Source organism: Lonchura striata, chromosome 1 (assembly GCF_050655825.1).
Source record: "Lonchura striata isolate lonStrDom1 chromosome 1, ASM5065582v1, whole genome shotgun sequence".
Taxonomy (NCBI): Eukaryota; Metazoa; Chordata; class Aves; order Passeriformes; family Estrildidae; genus Lonchura; species Lonchura striata.
In genome coordinates, this window is record NC_140703.1 from 9,262,041 (window position 1) to 9,288,197 (window position 26,157).

General features: G+C 36.4%; 1 protein-coding gene across 49 annotated transcripts in view; it reads right to left on the reverse strand.

Moving 5' to 3' along the window:
* Nucleotides 1-26,157, reverse strand: part of LOC144248939 (uncharacterized) — a 409,608-nt gene that overhangs the window by 124,453 nt on the left and 258,998 nt on the right. For all 49 annotated transcript variants that reach the window (XR_014957940.1, XR_014957939.1, XR_014957937.1 and 46 more), the window contains one exon: nucleotides 24,590-24,643. Coding sequence is in view for 25 of the 49 variants with exons in the window: in XM_085589587.1 (XP_085445713.1) it covers nucleotides 24,590-24,643 (54 nt within the window). In the remaining 24 variants the exon portion in view is untranslated. Of the gene's footprint in view, nucleotides 1-24,589; nucleotides 24,644-26,157 lie in introns of those variants that run through there.

The following is a 26,157-nucleotide window of genomic DNA, read 5'->3' on the forward strand; positions in this document are numbered from 1 at the left end:
TAAGTATGGAACTTCAGAAAAATACAGGCATAAACTAAGTGGCTTAAATTAAGAAGCATTTTCAAAAACTTATGGAGAGGGGAGGGAAGTGATTTTTCTGACCAGATAGAGAAATTTGAAAAGTTATTTTAAGCTAATGCAAGCCTTGGTTTCTCAACAGGCTTAGGTATCAATGACAAACAAAACTATTCCAACAAACTATTGGGGAGGGCAGTATCACCATAAATCTAAGAAATACTTTCTGGTCCAAAATGAGTATATGGAGGTGTATGTGTCATATATATAAGGTCTCCATTCAGCAGCTTCCCAGAATTCATTGCAGAACAACAAAAATATAAAGTAGCAAAACTAGCATATAATCTTAGAAATTACTCTCTACTCAATAATGTATAGAAAGTAAAGAATATGTTAAAACATATGTTCTATTTCATAAAGGAATATTTATAAAGTTTTTTATTAGAGATGCAAATATCATGAACATTTTGAAGAAAAAACAACAAATGTAAGAGTTTCTGATGAAAGAGACACCGTAATTTTAAAGTAATTTCTAGCCGAGAACATCTGCATTTTTATCATAAATTAAAAAGACTAGGAAAATATTAAAAAAAAAAAAATCCAAACTATATAAAACAGCTATTTGGCCAAGATTTTCAAAATGTGTCAGTCAGAATGAATTTTGTTGCACACTCTTCTAACTGTTTAGGAGTACGTTACAACAGACAGACAATTGCCTTAAGTGAAAGGCTCTACTAAAGCGTCATATGCTCAAAACTTACTTTAACTGTACATGCACTTATCACAACATCCCAAATGGGTATCTTAAATACTGTTTTCAGCTATTCCTGGACAAGTGCTGCCTTTCTAAATATGTTAAAATAGTTACTGTTACTGGCTGCAAACCAGGCGTGCTTCATGAACCTCCCAATAATGTGCCTTTTATTCCAGTGCTTATCACACTGATTTCTTTGTAACGGATTTAGATACAAACTGTAAGAAACTCATATTTGAATTAACTCAGTTACAACTTTAATATACAGGCTACAAGAGCGATCCTTTCCTGCAGCTTAACACAGGTTTTTTTTTTTCACTTCTCCTCTTTAGAAACTGAAAGCATGAGTCACACTGTAAAAAAAGAATTTAATTTCCTTAGCAACCAGATCTAAATACCCACAACTTTCTTAGAGATAACCAAAGCTTAGACTGAGTAAATGTAACATTAAGGTCTTTGCATAACTCCAGTGCTTAGCTAAGACAAAATGTGCCTAACCACTTATTTCTATAGACCCTCGATTTTTTGTTTACTTTCTATCTTTAGCAGCATAAGATCAAACACACCCCCAAAAAGTTAGTTTTAAAAAGTGGGAAGAGAAGACCGCGTTAAAATAATACACAAGAACTCGGTTGCAGAACAACATGTTTAAAACGGCTTAAAAAAAAGAAAAAGAGGAAAAAAAGAAACAGAAGCTATACCTGATATGAAAGGTACGTGTTCACCCAGTGCCAAATACTGCTATGTGAGCAATAGTGAAAAAACCAAGCAAACAAACAAAAAATTAATTCCATCTTTCTTTTTTCTTTCATTTTTCTTTTTTTTTTAACTTAAAGAAACAATCTCCTATGCTCATTTTGTTACACTGTTTTAAGAAGCTCTAACACGTCCTGATGCTTCTGTAGTGAAACATGCCAGATTTTTTTTTTTTGGAAGCAGGAGAGTCACTTTTTTTTTCTTTACTCTTGTATGTAGGACAAACTCAGATTTGTTTCTTCTTCTTAGGGCTCCTGTTCTTTCTCGGAAGAAGACCAGGATCCCTGTCTTCTCTCTCTCTCGCTCTTCTCGGAATTCCAGGCACAAAGCACTGCGCAAAAGCTGCACCAATCCTTGCCGCAACTGCCTGCCCAGGACAAGAGGTGGGGAGAGACCAGAAAATTCACCTCACCCCTGCGCCGGTTTTTATAAATGGGGATTGCACAAATGTGCCGGAGCAAAGGGGTGAAAAGGCAGGGTGCCAGTTTGCTACACTAGGCTGCAATGATCTCATGTTCAATGCTGTCGCCCCGTTTGCCCAGTTCAAACGCCTGTTCATGAAACAGGAGGAAAGAGAAAAAAAAAAAAAAAAACCAAAAAAAAAAGAAAACCCAGAAAAAATAAAAATATAACAACTTTTATCCTTCAGGAGGGCTGCTCTAAACTACATGTCACCAATAAAAAATAAAACGTGCAGTTCTAAATAGCAGTTATGAAGTATAATTATTCTGCTTATATTTTCTTTCTTTCTTTTTTTTCTATCTGGAGATAAGAAGCAGAATTTATCAGGCGTGAAAGGGACAGCCTCCTGGTGGTGTGCCAAAAAAGCCAGAATAAAGGCAAAGTTGTGCTTCAAAGCTCAATTGCTTGCTGAGTCTGGCTAAAGTCAAGTATTAAGATCCACCATTTTCTGAGCCATGTAAGAAAAGAGGAAAAAAGTCAGAACGGGCACCGCTTTCCAAGTCTCCGTTGGCACCATCACAAAATCTCAGCCGTAAGGTCACATGATGCTCTGCCAAATGTGGAGTGCATTCCCATAAACCATTCTGCTGATACTGCGAAGGCAGCTATTGTCTAGTTTATACCCAAAGTTCAGCCCACTCTTCATTGAATTAGCTGAAAAACGCATCACCTTTGGGGGTTGGGAGCCATGGAAACGTCTACCTGGCAGGCTGCCCACTTTTTCTGCCCAACAACCAGAGATGGAATTGTGCTGCCTAATGTAATGATGACGAGGAATGTGAAGAGTCGTCCAAAGTGAATCTGATTCTTGCAAAGCCTGCTTCATTTGCACAGCAAACTCTGGCTTCTTGTCATTAAAAAGGGGAGGGGGAAGGATAGAAGAAAAAAAAAAAAAGCGCCTTTCTCCTAAATGTAGCAATTAAAGGTCTAGTAAACATGCCTAGTCTGCAACTTTCCTTCATAACATACTGAAATGGTTCCCAAAATAAAGCACTTGGTATAACACAAGTTTTCTGATTTAAAGCAGCACTCCCCAGATTAATGTGATATCCCCTGGACATTTTTTTCTCCTTAAGTAAAATAAGAAAAGGAAAGGAAAAAGCCCTACACAGCAGATCTCTCATCTCTTCTTTTTACCTGTCTTTATTACCTCCTGATTTTATCTAACACAAATTATACATGCACGCAGCAATACCCACCAGTAACAGTGGGGCAGCAATATTGCTGCAATCTCCCTCAAAGCAGTCTCCTGAGAAAATTGCTTGTGTTTCCAGCAACACAAAACTCTTCATCTGAGCCCTCTTATCTTCACCAGTGAGTAGGACAAGCTGGTCTGCAAGTTTGCAAACCAGCACACTTGAAACCAGTCAGCACCCTCCCTTCTTCAAAATGCATTTAAACTGGATTTTGTGAAAAGAGATGCAATCAGACAGGATGTATAAATGGTGTAAGCTACTAAATAGACTAAGTAATAGACATTACTCTTCTCTTACAGACCTGAAATTTCGATTTTGCCCAGCTATTGTTCTAAAATAAAATGTCACGGAAAATGTCACTTCCAAATGAAAATACCACATAACCTACTGAGCAACAAACACATGCTCTCCTAGCACCTGAAAACCTCATACAGAAGAATTGACCTCAGAGCTTTGTGTTGTCAACAAATGAGTTTACTGTTTCTACACCATGAACTTTAATAGCTACTGCAAAAAGTGATGTTAAAAACGTGGCAATTTCTCTGATCCTCCCATTAATAAAAATGGAGCTATAAGAGGAGCCTCCCTACCTATTAGCATGTTTCCAAATGCTCCTGTAAAGGTTGCATGCTAGAACTAAAATGTGTGAAGAAAAGGCAAACAAACTAGGAGACATCAGGCTAGAAACTGCAGTGCAAGGATAGGAAACCCGTTCCCAGAGACACTGCAGGCTATAACTCTCCAGCTCAGCTACTTTTATGCTTTGTTTTACAGTTCTTTCCAGTTTCACTTTATTTACCTGGAGGAAATTGAAGGTTCATTACCAAAGGAAGTGTGAGAAAGGGGGCTTTGAAGTAGAGGAAGATTGTTATGATGGTGGTGCAGCCCTCCGAGTGAGGTCCTGGGGCTGTCACCAGCTGGGACTGAGACAGTGCACATGGCATCCTGGCAGCTCAGGTCACACCCTGTCTTGCTCCTGGCACATCCTGGGGGCTGGCACGCAGGTTTCTGGGCTGACAGGTGTGCCTGGGATGAGGAGAACACTCAGAGCAGCCTCTACAGATGCTGGTGGTCATGCTGGTGGGACCTAGAGGATGGGGAGAAGGCACAGGCACTACAGCCTAGCAGGGACAAGGGGCTGGGAGGAGGTGCTGGGTACAGCATGGGGTGGAAGTGACCCTGCTCCATCTGCTGAGCCAGTGCATGTGGGATCAGCCCCACTCTGGTCAATTGGTGGGGGCTGTCGGTCAGAAGAGAAACTTGCTGTGGCTCCAGAAAATCAGTTCATGGCTTAGTTCACCTCTTTTTCTGCTTTGGAGGCTTTCAAGGGCCAGCCCTCTGATGCAGTGACATGGTGTAAGCTCTCTCAAATGGTCTTCCAGACTGCAAGGCCATGTGCCTGGTTTGGAATCCAGAGATCCTTTCTTTTCCCTATGAGCTAATGATGGCTGAACAGGTACCACCGGGAGGTAAGTGGAAATGCTGCTTATCACTCTAACTACTTGCCACAAGACCTATGGCTTGGGTCACAGGGATCACACTGACCTCCAAGGGTCACGAACAAACTCTGTGTGTCATTACCCCTCAGTCATAAGAACAATGCAAGAGGGTATTCTTCCATAAAGGTCTTTTAGATTTAATAACATATCTTTGAGATTATTTAGAACTAAATTAATTTTTCCAGACTCAGAAAATACAACCAAATGTCTTTAATTAACAATTATGTTGAAACTGAAACTTGAGATTCAATTTCTATCACTTTAGTAGCTTTCTTATTCATTTGAGCAAAAATCAAACCAAATTTTTACTTTTTTTTTTTTTCTTATAGGGCACCCGGGACTCAAGTTCAGTTCATCCCATCTTACATTTTACCATTAACTGTAAAAATGTTTAGGCCATAATACATCTCTAATGGAATCACCCATATGCCCAGGTGCATTTTGAACCATGGTGAAAAATAAGGGTTTCATTAGAATTTAGTAGAAACCTTCAACTAAACAACAATAAATTAATATACTATTCAAATTTGCTACTATTATTCAGTGGTGATACATGAAAAGGACAAGAGAACAGTCTGACTTTCAGATCTCAGAAGGATATTTGCCAATAATTACAAATAATAAACAGTCTGAACTGGGCAAACCTGAGCAGCAGTTTTTGAGGGGTGACAGGCACCGCATCCTACAATCTTTTTTATTTTCCATGCATGGAAAACCACTTCAACATGTGGTTAGCCCTCAATAATGAGTACTGACTTCACCAATATTCAAGAAGGATTTTAAAAAGCTGTTAAAATATCACTTGCATATGTGCCTGACAACAATTAGAGATGTAGATGAGCCTCAGAGTGCTTTGCCTATGAACCAATTCACAGGCAGCACAAAGGGAATGGAGAAGTTGTCTGTGGGAGTGCCTGGCCCTGTTGAAGCACAGCTGGAGGAGGCAGGAGGCCGGGTGGAGGGAAGCTGCACAGAAACAACCTCTCCATGGGAGAGCAGGACACTGATCCTTCCTCTGCTCAGGAGGCAGCAAGAGGAACGCAAGGAGGACAGGAAACCTGGGCTTCTGGTCACAGACAAACACAGTTGCACTGTACTCAGTTCCCACAGAGCAACCATCATCCCAAAATTCTCAGGTTAAAAGGCTAATCAGTGGTAAAGGAATGATCAGGGTATTCCCTGGGCTTGACAACCCACACAAGATATGACAGAAAATCTGAAAGAGAATGGGAAAGAAACACAACAACTCCCTGTGAAGGGAGAGGTATAAAGGGAATCTGTACTCTCTACATGGCTATTCTTGAACATGAAAAAAAAACTAGAGAGTTTAAAACTTTAAAACTACAAGTTAAAGTTGAAAATGCACAAAGTGGAGAGGACATGCAAGTGCTGGATATATTGCACTTTTCTGGATAACTTTAACATACTATATTGCACAGCATAACACTTTAGAACTAAAAGGTCTTGCTCTGCAGATCACATTCTCAAAGGCCCTAGTGTACAGAGGTGACAAAATTATTTGTAAAATGCATGCAAATTAAAATTTATCATCTGCTAGCTACTTTAATTTTATCCCCAAATGGCACTATGCCTTCTGTTTTTTTCTGCCTTAAGGTTAACAGCATTGAATTAAGAGACTTAAGCAAGATGCTCTGTGGTAAGAGCCAGAGACGTCATTCCTCCTAAATTTAAGTGTAATTTTCCCTTTTCTGAAATTTCCATGAACGATTTTGTTTTAAATTCCTTTTCCTCTAAACTTTTCACTGTGTTATTTGAAACTTATTTAACTTTTGGCCTTTGGCTGTATGGCTGGGTACCAGCTCTTCACAACCTCTTTTCTGCTTTGCTACTGGATTAAGACAGTCTTTAGAAACAAATAGCAATAGAAAACTGAATAATGCACATCCAATATTCTTTTTCATGCAATAAAAGCCTTGTTCATGGATTTTTTAAGATTAGTTCTTCCCTTAAGTGTGCAGATATTCATAAATAACAAAGGTTACAAATGAAATGAAATTAAACTGCTACTGAAAATTCAGCTGAGCCTCTTCCAGTAACTCTTGCACAGTATAATGAAAGTACCAGAAGCAAACAGGAGACACCATTCTCTTCTTCACAGGGGAGCACAGTTGTGGCAGAATAAACAGCATTGGCTGCAGGAGACCTGGTTTGGAGATGAGTTCATAGCAAGGCCCAAGCAAAAGCCAGGCTCGACCACTACTCACCATCCCTTAGAATAACTTAGCCTTTTATAGGTGATAATTCAGGCACAAAGAGATACATCCCTTTCTCCACAAGCAACAACACAGTGGTTCAGACAGGTAGAATTGCCATGGTGTTCTAACAAACCAACCCTGAATCTAGGAAGATCTTTGCCACATGCATTTCCTTCAATATACTTGTTTCAGCTCTGATTTATTTCACTACTGTCACTCCAGAAACATTAAGTAAGTTCACAGCAAGAGATAAAACATCCAATCCCCTCACATATAACCACTCTTAGATGAAGAAAAACACATTCTCTTTACCTTGTTTGTCTCTTCTGGGTCTAAGTGCGAATATGACTGAATATTATCATCACCATTCAGTGGATGGAGAAATCTGAAACATCTATTTTTTCCCCCTAAATTTAAAAGCTTTCAGCACATCACTCCTCAAAATTCCTGGGTAGCATGGCAGTTAAATGTTTTTACCAGTTTTAGAGGCGAAGGAATCAATGATTAACTTGTTTTCAGAAACAACATTACTGTACTGAGCACAGAATATCTGACACTGCTCAGTGATAAGTACACTGCACTGAATCAGAAGTACTGCCTTGAATTAGATAATTTCTAAATAACACCCACACAGTTTACACCAACTTGTCCACTACCTTTGAAAACTGAAATCTGAAGATAACTTGGTGTAGCTCCTGGTCATTAGAGTAGGAAGACAGTGCACACAAAGGATCAACTAGCAAAGAGGGTGAACAATAAATACCTCCTTACATGCCTTCTACTTGTGATAAACAAAGCAATGTCTGTCTTTTCCTAACATCTCCTCAAAACAAGGACAAGTATAGCCAGAATGGAAGCCAGAAACTTTTACAGGTTCCTGATTTAGCAGCACGCCTGGTGCCTAAACATGTCCCAGAATAACTCCCACCCCAATGATCCCCTTCAAAAACAGCAGCAGTGCTCCACTGAGTTCATGCACGTGTGCAAAGAACACCATCACAACAATCCTCTCCCAAGCTTCAGAAGGAAAAATCCTCAGGGGCCTGGGATTGCACAGAGAGAGCTCAGCAGAAAGCCCAGACGACTTCTTGCTCCCTACTGCCCAGTTATGTAGCAAGGGCCACCCAAGGTCACTTATTTTTCTTAGGACTCATTCTTGACCTGAATACTGACTGGTAATATAAAAGATGTCAAAGGGATCTTCTTTGTGCCATTGATTTATCTGTCACTGATAAAGAGTTTTTGTTTTTTCTTTACTTCATACTTTTATCATATGAACATGTATGAATCCTGGCTGCTCATACCTTAAAATCTCATAAAATGTCCATAAAAAATGTTCATTGCTTATAAAATGATCATTTTGCTCAGCTGCCCTGAACAAAAAATAGAACACAAGCTGTGTGTCACCTATCCCCTGACTGCTATAAATGACACAGTCATACACCTCAGTATGGCAGAGTTCATTGGCAAAAAGAGAAAATATGAATTTTTGAAACATTATTAATTATTTCAAGAAGGAAATTACACGCATCTCTAGGTCTTTATATTCCTACAGTTCTGGACAGTACTTTCCAAAACATCATAATGTTTTTCAGGTAGATATATATGTAGATATATCAAAAAATATCCCACATATTTTCTTATTTTAATTACATAAAAATATGGGACTTGTGTATGCACTTTGCTGGGTTACATTCCCAGCAGGTTGAGTTCTATTAGCCTGAAAAAAACTGGTCAGGTCATAACTCTTAGTTGAAAAGAAAGAACATGTGCATTATAATCCAGTGCAAGGTGTGGTTTTGATTTGGCAGACCAAAGTATCAAGTGGTTTTGAAGTAAAAATGGTTAGAGCAGTTTTAAATATTGCATTATTCAATTTCCCTACTGTGAATTCTTGATTCTGCAAAATATTCTCACCCTAAACAGCACAATCCCTAAATCTAGATATTAAAGTACTTTTATATTGAAGAAATTAACACTTGGTACATTGAAATGTTTTAAATATTCATTCTAGATTTTGACTCTTTCGGTGGTTTTAGTACAAATGGCTACATTTGCAGTTATATTTTAGTTTGAACTGACTTCATTCTGTGAGGAAAACCTACACTTCAAAATCAACATCTCCAGATAACCTGAACAACAGAGATAGAGGCAGAAGAGATCAAAGGCACAGAGACTTCTTGTAAGAATGAGCAGGCTATGAGTGATCAAAGGCAGGGAGGAGAGGACTCTGGATCTTAACTCCTACTTCCACTATACATGTATAATTTACAGGTTATTGACTTGTAGAGGGGGAACGATTTATACACTAAATATAGTTTATAGGCTGAAAAGTTATTTGAAATACAAAAATTAACTTTAGTTGTTGAAAATATACAGGCAGTATATTTTAAAATCCCATTTTGCAATAGGAAATGCTGTTAATATAAGCAACTTTCTTTTCAATAAACTGTGTCTTTCTGAGAAAAATGAAACTTATAAAAAGGCACAGTATGGCTGGTGGATGTCATCACAGAGAAGATATTGTGCTGTTTGATAATTTACAGGAATAATGGAAAACTCACGTTCTGAGTAAAGATATACTAATTATACCAATTTTGGGGAAAATTCAGTGCAATACAGAATCGCAGAATGGTTTAGATTGGAAAGGACCTTGAAGATCATCTCATTCCAAATCCCTATTATGGACATTTTCCTCTATCCCAGGCTGCTCAGAGCCCCATCCAACCTGGCTTTGAACACTTCCAGGGATGGGGCATCCACAGCTTCTATGGACAACCTGTGCCAGGGCCTCACCACCCTCACAGTGAAGAATTTCTTCCTAATATCCAAGCTAAAACTACTCTCTGTCAGTGTGAAGCCATTGCCCCTTGTCCTGTGTCCCCAGGCCCCAGTAAATAGTCTCTCTCCATCTCTATTGAAAGTTCTCTTCAGGCACTGGAAGGCCACAATTAGGTCACCCCAGAGCCTTCTCTTTTCCAGGCTGAGCAAGCCCAGTTCTTTCAGCCTTTCCTCATAGGAGAGTCCTTAATCCCTTTATAAAATTAAAGTTCCACACTATCTCTGTGAAATTCACTTTGTGTAGTCGTATCAGGGCATTTCTTTAGCTTTTGCCTCACATATTTTGGTAATATTCCTGTTTACAAGCAGACTTTCCTCCGTAAGAGTTATCACATCTTCCCATACAGGATATTCAAATCAGGACTGGGATCAGCTATTGTGCAATCAGTTGAGTACCTTAGCTACGAGATCCTTGGTTACTTGATTATCCATCTCTATCAGAATTAAGTTCTGTACTGGACAAAACCTTTCTAATTAATTTTTTCCTAAAAACAAAGGAATTGTCCTCAAGTTTTGATTTGGCCAATCAGGTAAAAACATTTACTCAGAAAATGCTGAATAACGACATAAAAATAAATACCAAGCATTATGTGTACATTAGTGAAAGAATTAAAATTCAGAAATGATACATGAATTAATGCAACTTTTAATTCCACAGCTCATTGAATTTTATGATATTACATCTTTCTTCTGCCCCAGATGCATTCACACACTGTGAATTTCATGTTAATATCCAAATTTTCTTCTTGGTGGAGAGACAGGAGCCTCATCACAGCCAAGTAGAGTGTAGCTGAAAACACATCTGACTTTGAGAAAATGTTCTAGTTCACACTCTACAGTAACACTGCAGCTTGGACAAAGGGTGACATAAATAAGCACAGAATGATTACTGAAGAACCTGAAACATAATGAACCATTAACTAAAACCAGACAGCACAGTAGGTTAGTCATTGGTTTGAAATTTTCAGTACTGGATGAATGACCAGCATAAAGGAGACTTCAGAGGACCAACAATCAACCTAAATGATGTTTTTTTTTCTTTCCTAGTTATAAGTAGAAGATATTTATTTCTTGTTTCAAATTGTGACAAGAGTCCTCAGTTGCCTTTCAACCTCTGTCTGGAATTCTGAACCACTAGCTTACACAGTCTGCCTGAACTTGAGAACATTAAAGGGTTTTTATGGTAAACTTGCACAGGTCTTTGGGATCTCTACATCTTTGGGATCAAAGTGAAGAATTTGCATTTTTTCATTACAACAAAAACATGTAAAGTAAAATTTGGACAAGAAGAATCCAGTAAGAATATGACACTTTTTGATCAGTACTGCATATATCTTGGCTTAAAAACTGGGAGGCAGGGCTTGTTCCAGTGGCTCAGAGATAGGTATCTACAGAAGAATCTACATTTTGGGCAGAGGGAACTGTCTGGTTTGCTTTCCAGAAAGACTCGGTTGCTGAAGGGAGTCAGTTTACAGCAGTCACAGGACAATCATAAGGAGGTCTATTCAAAGGATTGGCAGCTGCTGGGTGCCTAGAGGAATACTTCTGGACTTAAAAACATGCCATCTTTCTTATACTTTTCTGATTGTAGCAGGAAATTAAAGTTTATTGATCATTAATCTATAAATGCATTGCTTTCAATTTGTTAACAGACGGTTCATTCATTCACCACAACTCCAGTGGACTATGTTTGATTATACTTCTGCTTCCTGAAAAAGTATTTTTCTAAAACACTATGGTAACCAATGCTCACAGAGCATGAAACCAAGCAACCAGATTTCTGGAATGCCTTTTTGGATAGCTTTTATCTAGCAGGAAAGAAGCAGAATGCAACATGTAGGCAACAGTCCCCTTAGTTAAAATGCTGCTAAGTTCTACAAGCAGAACTAGCTCTGTTCCCAGAGGATTAAAAATAGTCATGGGATGGTGAATTCATAGAATCACAGAAAGCTCATCTCATTCCAGCTCCTGTGCCATGGGCAGGGATGCCTTCCTCTAGACCAGGTTGCTTAGAACCCCATCCAACCTGGCCTTGAACACTTCCAGGGATGGGGCAGCCACAATTTCTCTGGACAATGTGTTTCAATGCCTCACCACCTGCACAGGAAAGAATTTTTTTCCAAGTTCAAGAGAAATAAACTTTCACAGGGAATGCCAATATCCTCTTTTAATTTGAATGAGCTATACCTGATTGAATGTAATGCTGCACACAGAGCATGCAGAAACTTGGTCTCCACATGATGAATGTCCTGTGATGAACCTTTTGTTGCATGCTCTGGGAGCAGTCAGGCTGTATAATGTCTCTGGGCCTTAATCATGCAAATTCTTACACTTGTATCAATCTGTACAGTTAGCCTTCTCACTGAAATTATAAGAACTATCTATTATGAGTGAGTCTGTAGAGCTTTGTTGAGTATGAGAGCCCTAAAATCAGATATTGGGTTTTATTATGTCAACAAAGAATTAGTGCAGTAAATTTCTTTTAAAATACTTTACTTAGATCTTTGGAGATGATCAAAACAGCAACATATGAACCAAAACATTTGTCAATATGTCACTGTCTACCTCAGACCATTACCTTATGCTGGCACTGACAACTTGGTTAGTTTCAAATAACTAGCCAAGTGGCTTCTCCTATATATGTGGAAGATCTCCTAATAAATTGTCTCCTTATCTACATGGCAAAAATTAGGTTTTCACACGTGCAATGTCTACTTGAATTTCCTCCTCCATTTCTATCTGTCTTCAAAAGTATCAGAAATCTTTCCTGCTCAGGACACAGCTGTATAACTGGATGCTTAATGGAAAGCTCAAGATACACCACCAATCTAAATAAAATAAGCCTAAGGACTGCTTTGCTCTCAAAGGATTTGGCAACATACTAGAAATACCTAATAATGAGAAAGAAAATTAATATAGTATTTGTATGCATTTTCAGTCACAATGTAAATCCTAATCTTGAAGTGTTTGTAAACCAAGAATATCAGAAGAAATAGCTTTTTCATCAAAAAAGACTTCCTACTATAGTGCTGTTGTAATCTGTGATTTTCATTCTGAAAATCTTTTTTTTTTCCTGTGGGTGAAAAATTACACATTGCAACTTTGTATATAACAAAGTATTTCCTATAATTGTTTTGGCAACTTCTTCCAAAAAGTCATTACCTTTTGACTGAGTGTGGTGTGACCAAGCCCCCATTTACTTTGAGTATTGGGGAATTACATGACTTCTCTTCTACAGGCGTCTGGTCCATCCTGAGCTCCTCTGTAGATACTGCAGAGTGTGTGTGTGCACTCAGACATGTGTGCAGTCAAAGAACCCCTGTGAAAATGCTGCTTGTCAATGAAATGCATGTATTGCTCTCTTGAGTAGTGTATGACAAAATAAATACTTCACCTCTCTCATACCCCGTCTCTCTCGTGAGGCCCTCTTTGGAATTAGAGGAATTAGGTTCTGGAGCAGAGGACACAAGAGACTAGGATGAATTTGTGGGTGCTGTAAAAAATTAAAGCTCTTTACAGATAAGTAACACATTTTTTTCTGATTTTGGCTTTGGGCATTGCACCCCTGTAGTATTGTAAGAAACTGCAACTAAGAAAACACATCTGGATAGGAAGAGTGATTGATAAGCTGCTGCAGTTGAGAAAGCAGATTCTACTACTGATATTATATTGTGTAATCTAAATCATAAAGTCTGCAAAAACATTTATGCAGAAACCAGTCCAGCTTCAGGTAAGGTCAAACTGTGAGTTCCTAGAGGTACTATACATACATGATGCTTAAAACTGTGATACAACTGCCTGTGGTTAACATGTCCAGATGTGAATTCCCTTTCCACCTATAGTCTGAGATAAACTGCTCTTATCTGACCACTTAACTATCTCAGGTCACTCAAATAAGCAAATAATTCCTATTACAACTAGGGAGATATGTAGCTTTGCCTTTTCAGGATTTGTGAAAATATGATTATCCATAAACTGATTTAGGTAAAAATTCAGTAGAGTTTTTATATGATATGTGGGACTAAATCCCAGCCATGTATTATTTTCTGATTTAAACTTATAGCAGGGTGAACACTGGTATTTCAGATCCTGTGCCTTTTCTAGTAAAAGAAAATTTGCAAAATTAAACATCTATTTTATATTTTACTGTAATGGCCTTGTGAAAGACAGTTGCAACATTTACAAAATTACCTGTGACACAAAATAAAAACTGTTCTCAAAAAAATTCCTGTTCTCAACATGCTTCAGGCTCATTTTGAAAATAAAAAATTTGTAAGCAATTAGACATGAATTAAAATAAACTGATCAATTAATTTCAAAATCTGATACAGATGAAGAATTATCCATTTGCCTAGTTGGCCATTTCTTTAACACATACTGTGCATGGGTATTTTAAATATATACATTTAGAAATTCTTCAGAAATTTTCTCATTGAAACTAATTACTATAACCCAAAATTTTCTTGTACCCTCCTGCAGAAACTGACAAAAAAATGCATCAGGGTTGCACAGGTTTTTTAAACATCATAGAACTCAGTTTATATTTGATAGAAAGAGTCCTTTCAAATGTTTAATATGTTTCTAATCAATAGCTTTCTAGCTTGTGTTTACTTACAGAAGCCTCTCAGCCCGATTGCTTATATATATTTTCAGCTTCTTTTTTTTTCTGGGCACTGAACACAGTATTATTTTTGTGGTTTTTTTTTCTGTGGGGCAGATTGATTTGTTTGTTTGTTTGGGTTCGTTATGGATTTGGTTTTTTTAGGTTTTTGTTTGGTTTTTTTTCTTTCTTATTTTTTTCTTATTTTTTTTATATTTTATTATTTCTTTTTCTTGAATTGAATTTACTTAATCTCCCTATAAATCTTTCTTTGAGTGTATTTGGCTTGTCTGGGTACCTCTACAGCATCATTTGGTGAGAACACAAGGTCACAGGTTTCCCAGGTACAACAATCCTTTCTGAAGTCTGGAGCATTTACCAAAGAAAAGGGGATACTATATTTTTTTCCTTTCAAAATAAAATATTGAATTGATTAAAATCCAAGAGTTGAAAATTCTGGCATTTTCTGAAGGTTGTAATACCTTTGAACAATCTGTCAGACATTTCTGAACTACTCTTGAAACAGATCCCAACCTTCATGGATCAAACACCAACCTCTTGATAGCCTAAACTTTCAAAAGACTTTGCTGTGTTAGCCAGCATATGTCAATGTGTTTTCTTTCACCCAATTAGATGCAATTTTCATTACTGCTCTTTCCTCCTCTCATTTAGTATTTACACATGAAGAATATTTTATTATTTAAGCAAGTTTTCACATTTTTCCTGCTCTGTCTTCCCCCAAGACTACATCCTGCAACAGAGTGCTAAGGAACAAATGCACAGTGTAATGCACCACCAGAAAATAACCAGATATTACGATGATAAGAGCAGTATAATAACCTATATGGAATAAAGTAAATCATTGTTCATTATGATCTTCACTCCAGATTTGGATTTTTTTGCTTTGAAGGAACTTATTTACTGGAAGAACATCTGTGATGTAGAATTTAAATTACAGCATCATTAACAGAAATTATTTTCCTCTGTATAATCAAGTCTATTATATTGATAATTTCTAGGAATATTTAATTGCCATTCAAACACTTAAGCACACAAATACCTATATTTTTATTCTAATATGAGGTGTACTTTATCTGCTTGTTAATGTTCAAGAAGTTTTGTGCAGGGAAAAAATATAGCTCCTTAATCCGTGTAGTCTGTATTTCATAATTTCTCATTGTTAAAATGTTTTACTTAGATTACAGAAGTCCATTTTCTTTTCTTACTTCTGTTTACATTTTCTTGTTGGATTATAATCTTATTCAAGTATTTTCTTCCTACTTTTTGCTCTTTTTTCAGAGTGAAAAATGTTCTTAATGATCTAGATTTATATAATATTTTAACTTTGCCTGATACTCATCCCTAAAGATTCCTACTTTTTAATTGGAGTACAAAACAAAAAATCTTGGTATATATATAATAAAATTTTTTGCATTTCTTTAAATTAAGAAATTAAGTTTAAACTAATTGATAATATTTTATCTATATCCTACATGTAAATATCTATCAATTGTTTGCATAATCAATTAATTAATAATTAATGTTAAATAAATATTTTGTATGTGTTTGCACATAATAATTTTATTTGGTTTTATTTAGAATCTTGCTTTTTCCAGTGTACTTTTTTTTTTTTTCTAGAGGAATAAGCAGGTTCACAATCAGTACATTTTTAACAAATTTTGATAGAGAAACATTAGAAGATGTAACACTCCATATATTTTGTTCCATTCAGAGATAAAATTCATTCACTTTAAGTATGTTAAAGGTAATATTAATCCTGCTTAAGCTGAAAATCCTAATATATCTAACCACGATGTTGCTGGTGATATTTTCATAGTATTGTCATTACAACTACATGCTTATAGGCAAGTCTGCTGATTAATTTAGTCTCCAAGCAAGACTTCCCCACTGCCAGTTCATTTCTTAATTCAAAGCAATGTAGTGTTTTTAAAATACAATTAATTTTATATAATTTGTCTAAGAGAATACATATGAATTGAAGTCTAGAATGTCCATGTGAACAGAACATGAACAATATTCTGCAGTACTTCGCAATAAAAACAGGTTAACAAATGGGGGGCAAGAAATCCCAGCACTTCAGGGCACAGGTACACTGCTATTAATGGGCAGCATTGATCAGAAAAATAAAACACCGATTTTCAGGTGCTGCCAAGATTCTACAAATGCTGTGATTGTTTGCAAACTTTGGCAATTCCCTTGCTTGCTTAGTCGTTCTGTGGAATTCTGGCATTCAAATCCAGGTATTAAGAACAGCTTACAAACTAAGATGAACAGGATGGATGTCTGTGTGAGACTGGCTGGGGTGGAGAATAGGAAGGCACAGCCTAAGCCTGAGCACCTAGAATTGCTCCTTCTTTTCCAAAGTGAGTGGCCTCATCCTATGCAGAAATGTACATCTGAAGTGGGAGTACAAGCAGGACAAAATGAACCATTAAGCCTGGCTTTTTCCCCCCTTATGCTGCTTAGGGTCAAAACATAGCAGTGCTGTATGCTAGAAAGAGAAGAGCAATTCAGAACCTGAACCATAGGAAGAAAAAGTCATTAAAAATATGTCTTTTTGGTACTGCTTGAGATATATAATCTGTTTTTAAAGTGCTGAGCACAATATAAATGCAGACTGTGCTAGATTCTACTTACCAAAAAGCCTAGTCACAGCGTTATGACAGCTTTATGACATTTAAACATCATAGCATGTGAAAACATGGAAGAGATGGCAGGTGGGAGGAAGTACTTGATATTCAAGAGAAAATATTAATGGATGTGTCTAAAATGTAACTACTTTTAACATGTCATGCTTAGGAATATTTGCATAATATTATCCTTTAAATTGCAGTGTGTACATATTAATTTCACAGTGTCACTCCCAATAAGTCTAGCATCTGTACATTCCATGGGCCCAGTCTAGCACACTTGCATCTCCTTATTATAGACATTTGGAGTCTCAATTTAACAAGTGACTCAAAAAGCAAGACAAACCAGATAGGCACAAAGATTTTGGGGAAAACCTGAAAGCCCCCAAACACATTCCTTTCTAGGAAACCATATCTTCCCAGATGAAGGGTTGTCCCAAGCTACCTTCTGCCCCTTCCTCAAATATCTTGTTTCTTAAATTACTCTTCTTCCTCTGGATAATGCCTGCTATCTAAGGACTCAAAGTCTAAAGTCTGTTTCGACCTGCAGAAGAGGTGAGAAAGAAAAGAGAACAGAACAGTTTAGAAACGTGACTGAGAAGCTTAAAAAAAACCCAAACAAAAAACCTCAGTGTTGAAGAACAATAAAGCAAAGCACAGCACTCCATATATGCCCTTAATGCTTGGTGTTATATAGTTCATTGCATATTTTTACCTCTTCCATTCTGCACTCTCCACTTTTCCCCAGGAAGTGCATCATTAGATACATGTGAAATGTGGCTGCAATTTTTTTTTCCTCCGGTTTTAAAAATATTATGCTTTTTATTTGCAGAATTAGTCGGGCTGGAAGGGACCACAGTGGGTCACTTGGCTCCAGCCCCCTGCTCAAGCTGGGTCATCTCAGAGCACATGGCACAGGGTTGTGTCCAGACAGCTCAATGCTCAATAAAAATAGATAAAATAACCCAGAGCTGTATGTGTCTGATCTCATTATCAATCTGAACAAAGTCTTCCCTTCTATATGGTGACATTTTGGGCTTGATACCCATTTGCAGTGGAAAGCAGGAATTGTACCACAAATCCTGTAAGCCCAGGCTAAAAAATCCACAATGTTTTTTTTGTACTACATGTCACACCATTAAAGGCAAAACCTCCCTGCAATATTTAAGGTTTCTACTCTGTTTACTCTTAAAAGCATGAAGAGAACACTGGAGTCACTGAGACTCCAGGAAACTAAGGCACACATATGAGTATGAGTTTGAACACCACCATTTTCCAGCAGGTCCCTGCCACCTTAGGTATTCAGAATGACATATGGGGAGCACATTTAGACCTATAAATCTGCCATTCGCTGGCTTTCATATGTTTCCCTTTGTAAGATAAGCTACTTCCTCAGAACTTAATTTCTTCACAGTGTAGTTTCTATTTAAGAAAGAGATGCACCTGCTAAAAAAGCATTTTGTTTTGTTTTGAAACCATTGTAAGCTAATAGGATAGAGAATCTTTAGGTCATATTAACATCTTAAAAGAAAATTGGCAGAAAAATATTCTATAATCTCACTTATTTAATTTATTATAGCTGCTGGTCTTTCCAACAGGGCAGTTGTAAAAACACTGGAAAATATTTTAACTCATTTTTATCAAGCCATTCCTCTTCATTCTTTCTAGAATTTTCTTCCTTATTATTTACTTAATTTTATTCAAGTAGATCAGAAAACAAAGTTGTCAATACTGTGTAAAAAACTATCCCCAGAGTGGGTTAGAAAAATGAAATTGTTGAGAAATCACAAGAAAACTGTAGAACAGCTATTAATTTTTGCTATATATTATGAAAATCAACAAAAAAAAAAAAAAGTCAGACATAAAAGATGCTATAATAAAAATAGCATCCTGAAGATACCAGTTTAAACTACAAAATAATAATGCAAGTATATTTAGAGAAATTTCCCTTAAATGTTCCAGGAAAAACTACTTAAAACTAAGCCTTTGGACATATGACAGTTTTTAAGATGCTGTAAAAATGAAGCAAGTTAGTAACTCATCCAGTTACTCAGTTATTCATTTTGAGAAAATGCCAAAACCACAATAGTTATATCTCTGCTGTTCCAAGATGAGGCTTGTACCTCAGCTCCTGTAACTTCTGACATTCTACTGCCTGGAGATATTTGAAGAAAAAAAATCACATACCCTATCCTATTTTTACATGTCTGACTAAATTCTAAAAGTAGATTGGAAGCTCTACAGAATGAAATCAATGTTTCTGCTGAAATCTTAACACTTCAGGTAACCAAGAATTTGTTTCATTTGCTACTTCCTCATGAAAATAAGAAAATATAGAATTAAGAAAAAAGGCATAAAAAGCAATTGCCTTAAAAACTTGCTTTACAGTTGCTTAAAAGGTGTGAAATTATTTTTTAAGACTTCCTTCTCCTTGTAGTAATGATTGTAACAATATTGCATAGATGATGATATTAAAAAAAGGAAATACTTATTTTGAGTCTTGGCTATTCTTTCTTTTATAAACGTTGTTTGAAGTCTGAAGTTAGAATGAGCCTTTGAAAACATCCTCTCTAACTCTAAGGCTACAAAGATAAAGAGAGCATGAAAGTTCTTTCATACTCACACCCAACTGATTAAGCATTAATGAAATTATCAAACTTTGCAATACTGATGGCAGGAGAAAAAGAGTTGCCAAGTTTGCTGAGAGCCTGACCCTCCCTGCAAGTGGCCTCCTGTGCTCATACAAAGATCTATCAAAATCTGCTTTTTCTGAAAACAAGGGTTTGCTCTGTCTGGTTGGAGCTCCAGGAGCAGAGCCCATATATGCATACACTGACAACATCTTATGGAACTTTCCATAAGGAATATTAAAAACATTTCTATTGGTTAGTTAGCTTAATGCTCTATGGTTAGGCTTTCCCAGGTCCTCAGACATAGCACAAAAAGTGACACCATGTACTCCACACCCATCAGAACCTATCATTCCAAGACTCATAATTAATTCCAAATGATCTCAAAATAATCTCATTTTCCTTTAAGAAAGGAAAGTGGCAGAGCTACTTGAAGGGAGACAGAGGTTTGGATCCTGACTTCTCAAGTGTACACAGTGGGCCAGGACAACAGCCCTGATCAGGAATAAAGGCTGGATTTCCCTTCCCTAATCAGCTCCCTCCCAAGGACTGAAGCACACAACACTTTTAATCTTCTGTCCCTGCCAGGGTGAGATCTGTGCAGGAGGTGCTGGGTCCACCTAAACTAAAATTGTGTTTTAACTGTGTGGGTGCAGGATCTGACTCAGCACACATCAAATGAGTGACCAAAGTGAGGGGGGAATTTCTGGTGATAACCTCCTGCTAGGAAAAGGGAGGTTATGTGTGCTAACATCCCGAAGAAAGTCATTCAGGAGCAGAAAAAACTTGGAGAGATTTGCCATACAAGTCATCCCCAGGATTCAGTATAGCTGATCAGCAGATATTGCTACATAAGAAATGAAAATGCAAGTGAATTTAGAACTAGTTAAATAAAAAATCTGCAAACAAAAATATGAATGAAAAGTTAATATCAGTTCTGGGGTCTTCCATTACTGATATAAACTGAAGAGAAATTCCCACTTAGCAAACTGAAATGCCACAACAAAACCCTCAAGAGACCTTTTTATAATCACTAGTAGTAAAGTTCATATTCTTGCACACCCAAGCTGTAAAAGAAACAGCCCTTCTAACAAATTTAAGCCTCTCTCAAAAATGCACATGTCCATATGTCTTTGTCACCAATTAAAACAAAGGGCTCAGAAGAGCAATTATTTACTTCTGGGCGTTATAATAAACTTTCTCTGCTTTAAGTTATTTTCAATAGTCAAAATGTTTAGTCAAATTAATGAAATTGCATTTTTAAAAAAATAAAAGTGCTGCCTTTTCATGGACTTTTTGCACTCATGCAGAGATTTGTGGGATTTTGAGTAGAAATGTGTGAAAAGCCCTGGACTTGGTGAAGAAACTACTCCTGCTTCTTTATGGTTGTTAATTTTTCAGGGGCAGACTGAAATGATTTTGTCTGTACTGATTCTGTATGAATCTCATCCCTGTGGACAGAAACACAGAGTTTTATGCCATACAAGATTTCAGAAAAACAGAAATACACAAACCACCACATGAGATGAAACCTGGGGCTCATAAGTCCAGAACTGAGAGAGCCAGGACCAGGTATTTACAAGGAGTTTTAAGTGAAGCACAGTTAATAGAGAACCAGTGGTTTATTTAATTCCAGCTTGTATGCCTTTTAGTTTATAGTTTGTGAATAAATCCCTTATGCATCTGAGACCTGAGTGGAGAGTAGGTGAATCCTGTGGTTTTGTTCAAGTGTAACACTGGCAACTGGATTCTGATTGTGAAAACTGTGAATCCAATTTTCACTCACAATGGCCATTCCTTAGAGTTTGTTCTATACCTGCCAGTAATTTGATGTGCTACAATAGTCCTAACTTGCACAAACGTCTGAATATTTCAAAAAGGCACTGTTGGAGTACCAAAAACTTCTGAAAGAATTGCCATGCCATTTACCAGAGCTCTAATGGAATACACTTCTAAGATATTTTTTTGCCTCAAAATAGTTATTTAGAGCTTTTATTATTTCCTACAGAACCCAAATGTATGCCTTGAAACGAACATATAAGATGCCACCAGTTGTTCAAAAGATTTAAAATTAAAAAAATTAAAAAGTAAGCCTTCTCCTGTTGGATTTTCTATATTACAGATAATTTCTGGTTCTCAATTTGTGTACTGCATAGAAATGGTAACCATACTGTAAGAAGTCTTTCAAAGCCTCTGAGAATGCCAGTAGCCTGACAAATTTTAAAATATAGCTATTTGTCAGAGCGTTAATTATTGTTAAGGATTATTAATTATTGTTAATTATTGTTAAGAATTGTTGCTTATCAAATATCTATGGAAAATTCTGCTTTTGGACAGTACTTCAACAGTAACTCAGTATCTCAGTCACCAGGCAGCCTTGCAGGCTTACAGCATCCTACCCCCCAAATATCGACAGAACTGGGACCTCATCAAAAATCAAAATAATTTTTAGAACACTTGGATTCATATTTTACGTTTGTAAAGAGAAATGAAAAGTGCTAAATCAGCTTGCATTTCAGTACCAGCACTCCTTGTTGAGCTGCCTGATTGAGCCAAGCCTGTTACTTCACACAGACGTGTTCATTACAGATACATGTCACACAATAATGCAGTTATTTCATGGAAACATATGGAGTATGCAGGAAGATATATGGTACTCATGGAGCAGAAGTATCTATTGTAGCTCATTTTTTATACCTCATAAAGCCTACAAGCATCACCATTAAGGGCAAAGGAGGCCATAAATGAAGTCAGTAAGGAGAGCAAACAATTCAGAGAGTCACAAAGTCATGGGATGGCCTGGGTTGGAAGGGATCTCAAAGATCATCTTGGACTTGTCCAGTTTGTTTGAAACTTTTTTGGAGGATCTAATCTCTGCCTTTGGACTTTGCTTCTTTAAAAAAATGTCACTGACTGCCAGATACATAGACCAAGCAATTTTTGAGAGTGGCGGCCAAAGAAAGAAAGTATGGAAGGGGTAGGGATGAGATGGGAGAAAGTAATTTATTCCCAGAAAATAAAGTTTTGGTGATGAATTTTATTTCACTCTTTTAATTAAAATAATTTTTTTAAATTGTCCTGTCAAAGACATATTTGAGGAAATCTTTCTAAATTACACTGATTTTTGTTTCAGAAAAATTATTAATGCTATTAAAAGCCAGCCTGTTAAAAAATAAATTAAATTAGCTGTTTGAGCCATAATGATTTGTTTTCTTGGATATCTCATATTGATAAATAAAACTATTATTCCAAATCAATCAAAGCATACGATTGCATTACAATTTATATTTGTAAGGCAAACACCATGACAAATTCTGCAGGAGACATCTTGATATAAGAAATAAAAAATCAGATAATATCAACAACCAACTTTTTTCTAGAGCTGGTAAAGTTAATGGATTCATTTATTGTTGATAATTATACCTAGCAATGTTTTGAACAAAATATCATAATAAAATACCAGAATAATGAATCTTGAAGAAATGACTAATTTGGATATGCCAAAGATCCACAAAAAGCCCAGATGTTGGGGGCGAAAAAAATTTTGTTGCTGTTGTTTTTTGTTCTTTGATCAGTAGTCCAAACTTTTAATATAAAATTCTTTTGTAAAGTTCTTAAAACTAACATTTGTAATCACTAGGTACTTTTAAACCAAGATTTGCTCCTTCTCTGCAAGGGTGATTGCAGACTAATTTGCAAACAAAACCCGGGAATATAATGCTAGGCAAAAGGCAGCACAGGCTGAAGCAGATATCCATTTTTTCAAAGGACATAAAAGGTATTGGGAGCAATTTGTCTAAAAAAATTTCAGGAGAAGATCCAAAGGGATGAAATTTCTCCGTGGTGAACTGAGAAAGCTTTTTAAGGGTTGGCAGCACCACAGAAAAACCCACTGTCATGAAGTTAGAATAATGAGAGGATGATCAAAGAACAGTTTATCTAAATTAAAGGTGAGATTAACAGCACTGATAAAAAGAGAGAGCAATGGACTATTTTAACATAAAATAAGAAAAATACTTGCAAAGGAACACCGTGATCTTATTTATTATTTTGGCTGTATTTGGTTATTCTAGCCAAGGCTAAGATAAGCCTATAAAATAATCACAAAAACTTTTAATCTAAGGCAAATCTCATCTATATACTGTGAACATAATATTCCATCCAAAATAGCAACTTTAATTAATTTTGTCCACATCATTCTATTTTAAAAAAGTATAAAAATTATCAAATGTGTGTAGGCCACATTAAAGCTGCACTGCATGTAAATGATACTACCCAACGCCCTCATAATTATAAATGAGGTGGACAAAAAAACTAATACAACAACAGCCAGCCAAACTGAAATTCCACAGGTAAAACACAGAATTCAGCCTACAAGCCTAGGCACAGCAAGAGTGTAATTTGGTGCTTTACCTTAATTTTTTTCATGCCAATCAAACAAGATCACTGGAAACCTGTAATTTCATTAAGTTCTCAATTGTATTTTGTTAATTTCAGAAATGGTGTTTATGAATTACAAAAGCCATCTCTATTTCCCAACAGCCACTAGAGCATTGCTTTGCCATTCCCATTGTGTTAAAATACCATCCCTGGAGTTCCCAGCACATAGCAAAAAAAAAAAAAGCTCCACTTGTAAGACTTTGATAAAAACAAAAAAGCCCATAAGTATCAATGCAAAATGTGAGGAAACAAGGAGAAAATAAAAGAAGGGAGAGAAACAATAAAAGTTCAAACATCTGGAAAATGTGATAAATTTCCTAATTGAAAATCATAGAACTCTTAAAATTTTAACTGTTTTGGTTTTTAGTTTTTTAAATTAAGAACTAACAAAAGCATTTTGAATATATTTATAATAGATTTTGCAAATTTTATCCTACAATTCAGAATATCAATCTCTCAGAATTAGTGGTCAAATGTCTGTAAAACATTTTTTTCTGAAAAAAAAAAATGACTATGAATATTTGCTTACCTGTTCAGTTAAAACAAATTCACTAGCTGGAGCAGAACACATTGCAAAAGAAACCTGCAAAGAGGAAAAAAAGCTTCATTACAATTTATTTATCTCTCTCATATTTTTGATTAAAAAATGTAGTAATGAGTGGTTATCCTTATATAGAAACTGCAAGCAGCAATATCATTCTAAATGAAAAGCCACTGAAAATCTAGCAGGTCCCTGTTGGTTCAGAAGATTCCTGACTGTGTGGCAGGATTACACTTATAAACAGAACTAAACCAAACAGACATACCAAACCATGCTATTCAAAGAAAGGTTTCTTAAGGGTATCTGTTATGTAGGTGATATCAACTTTTGTATATTTTTATTCAAATCCAAATATATAACTATCATAACTATAAAGGATACTCATACATTCAGTTGGTGAAAAAAAAGGTAGGTATTTCTCATTAAATGTTCTTCAGGGCACTGAAATACACAGAGTTACTTTGCTTTCTATAGTATTTCAAGTAAATATAATGACAAAAAAACATTATTAAGACTGTTATGTGATGAATATTAACATCAAAAAATGCCAAGTTTTTAGCCTTCCTGAGCAACTTTTATTTCTTCAATGAGTACAGAATATGCAACAGTTCTTAATTACTTAGTCACACAGTATTTCCTCCTCTTGAGCCTGTGCAGAAAGACATTCAAAAAGTTCAAGCACTGGTATGTTGTGAAATTTCATTGATTGACCTGTGGTTTGGAGAGACATTAAATAAGTAGTATTCAAGTCCTCATAGAAAAAAACAGTGATAATTTTGCTATGGTCCATATATTCTAATCATGAATGCTTTAACTGTGTTGCAAACACTGCACAACTCAAGTTCAGCAAATTCCTTTGCAGGAATAACATTGTCCCAGATGAGTTCCTCGATGCCAAGAAATCAGACTGAAAACTGAATAATTTGGGCCACATGGACTCATTTTTTTGCAGAGGACCCAGAATTATACCAGATTTTATATATTCAAGGCCCTGCTTGAAGGTTTCAGTAGCAAACACACACCGAGCATATTGCAAATAATTTTCTTGATAAGTGAATACCTGAGTGTGTTTGGATTGGATATAATCTTCAGAAATTCTGTTAGGAAGAATAATATCTGCCAGCCACTGTCACCAGCTCCACTGCTGGAAGATGCAGATGATCCTCCTCAAGGTCAGGGAATAACTGACAGCACATTCCATCCTTTTTTATACTCTTGTGACAGAAGGTTTTTTTGGGAGTGTTTCACCAGACCCCAAAGGAAGAAACACAGTTTCAGTCCTGGATTCTGGAAGCTAAGTTTTATAACTGGAAGTGTAAAAACAATGTCAACAAAAGACTCTTGGAAAGGATTATAGTGAGACAGAAAGACAGTTCTTTCACCTCTCTACCAGCCATCTGAGACAGCAGTTTCTGCCATATGGAACATCATTCCATGCATGTGTGTTGGCCAACATGCTTACATCTTTCACTAAAAGGGAAACTACTGACCATGATGCTGAGAAATTTGGAATAGACCAACAAACAGCAACAAGAAATGTACAGATAACATGCAAA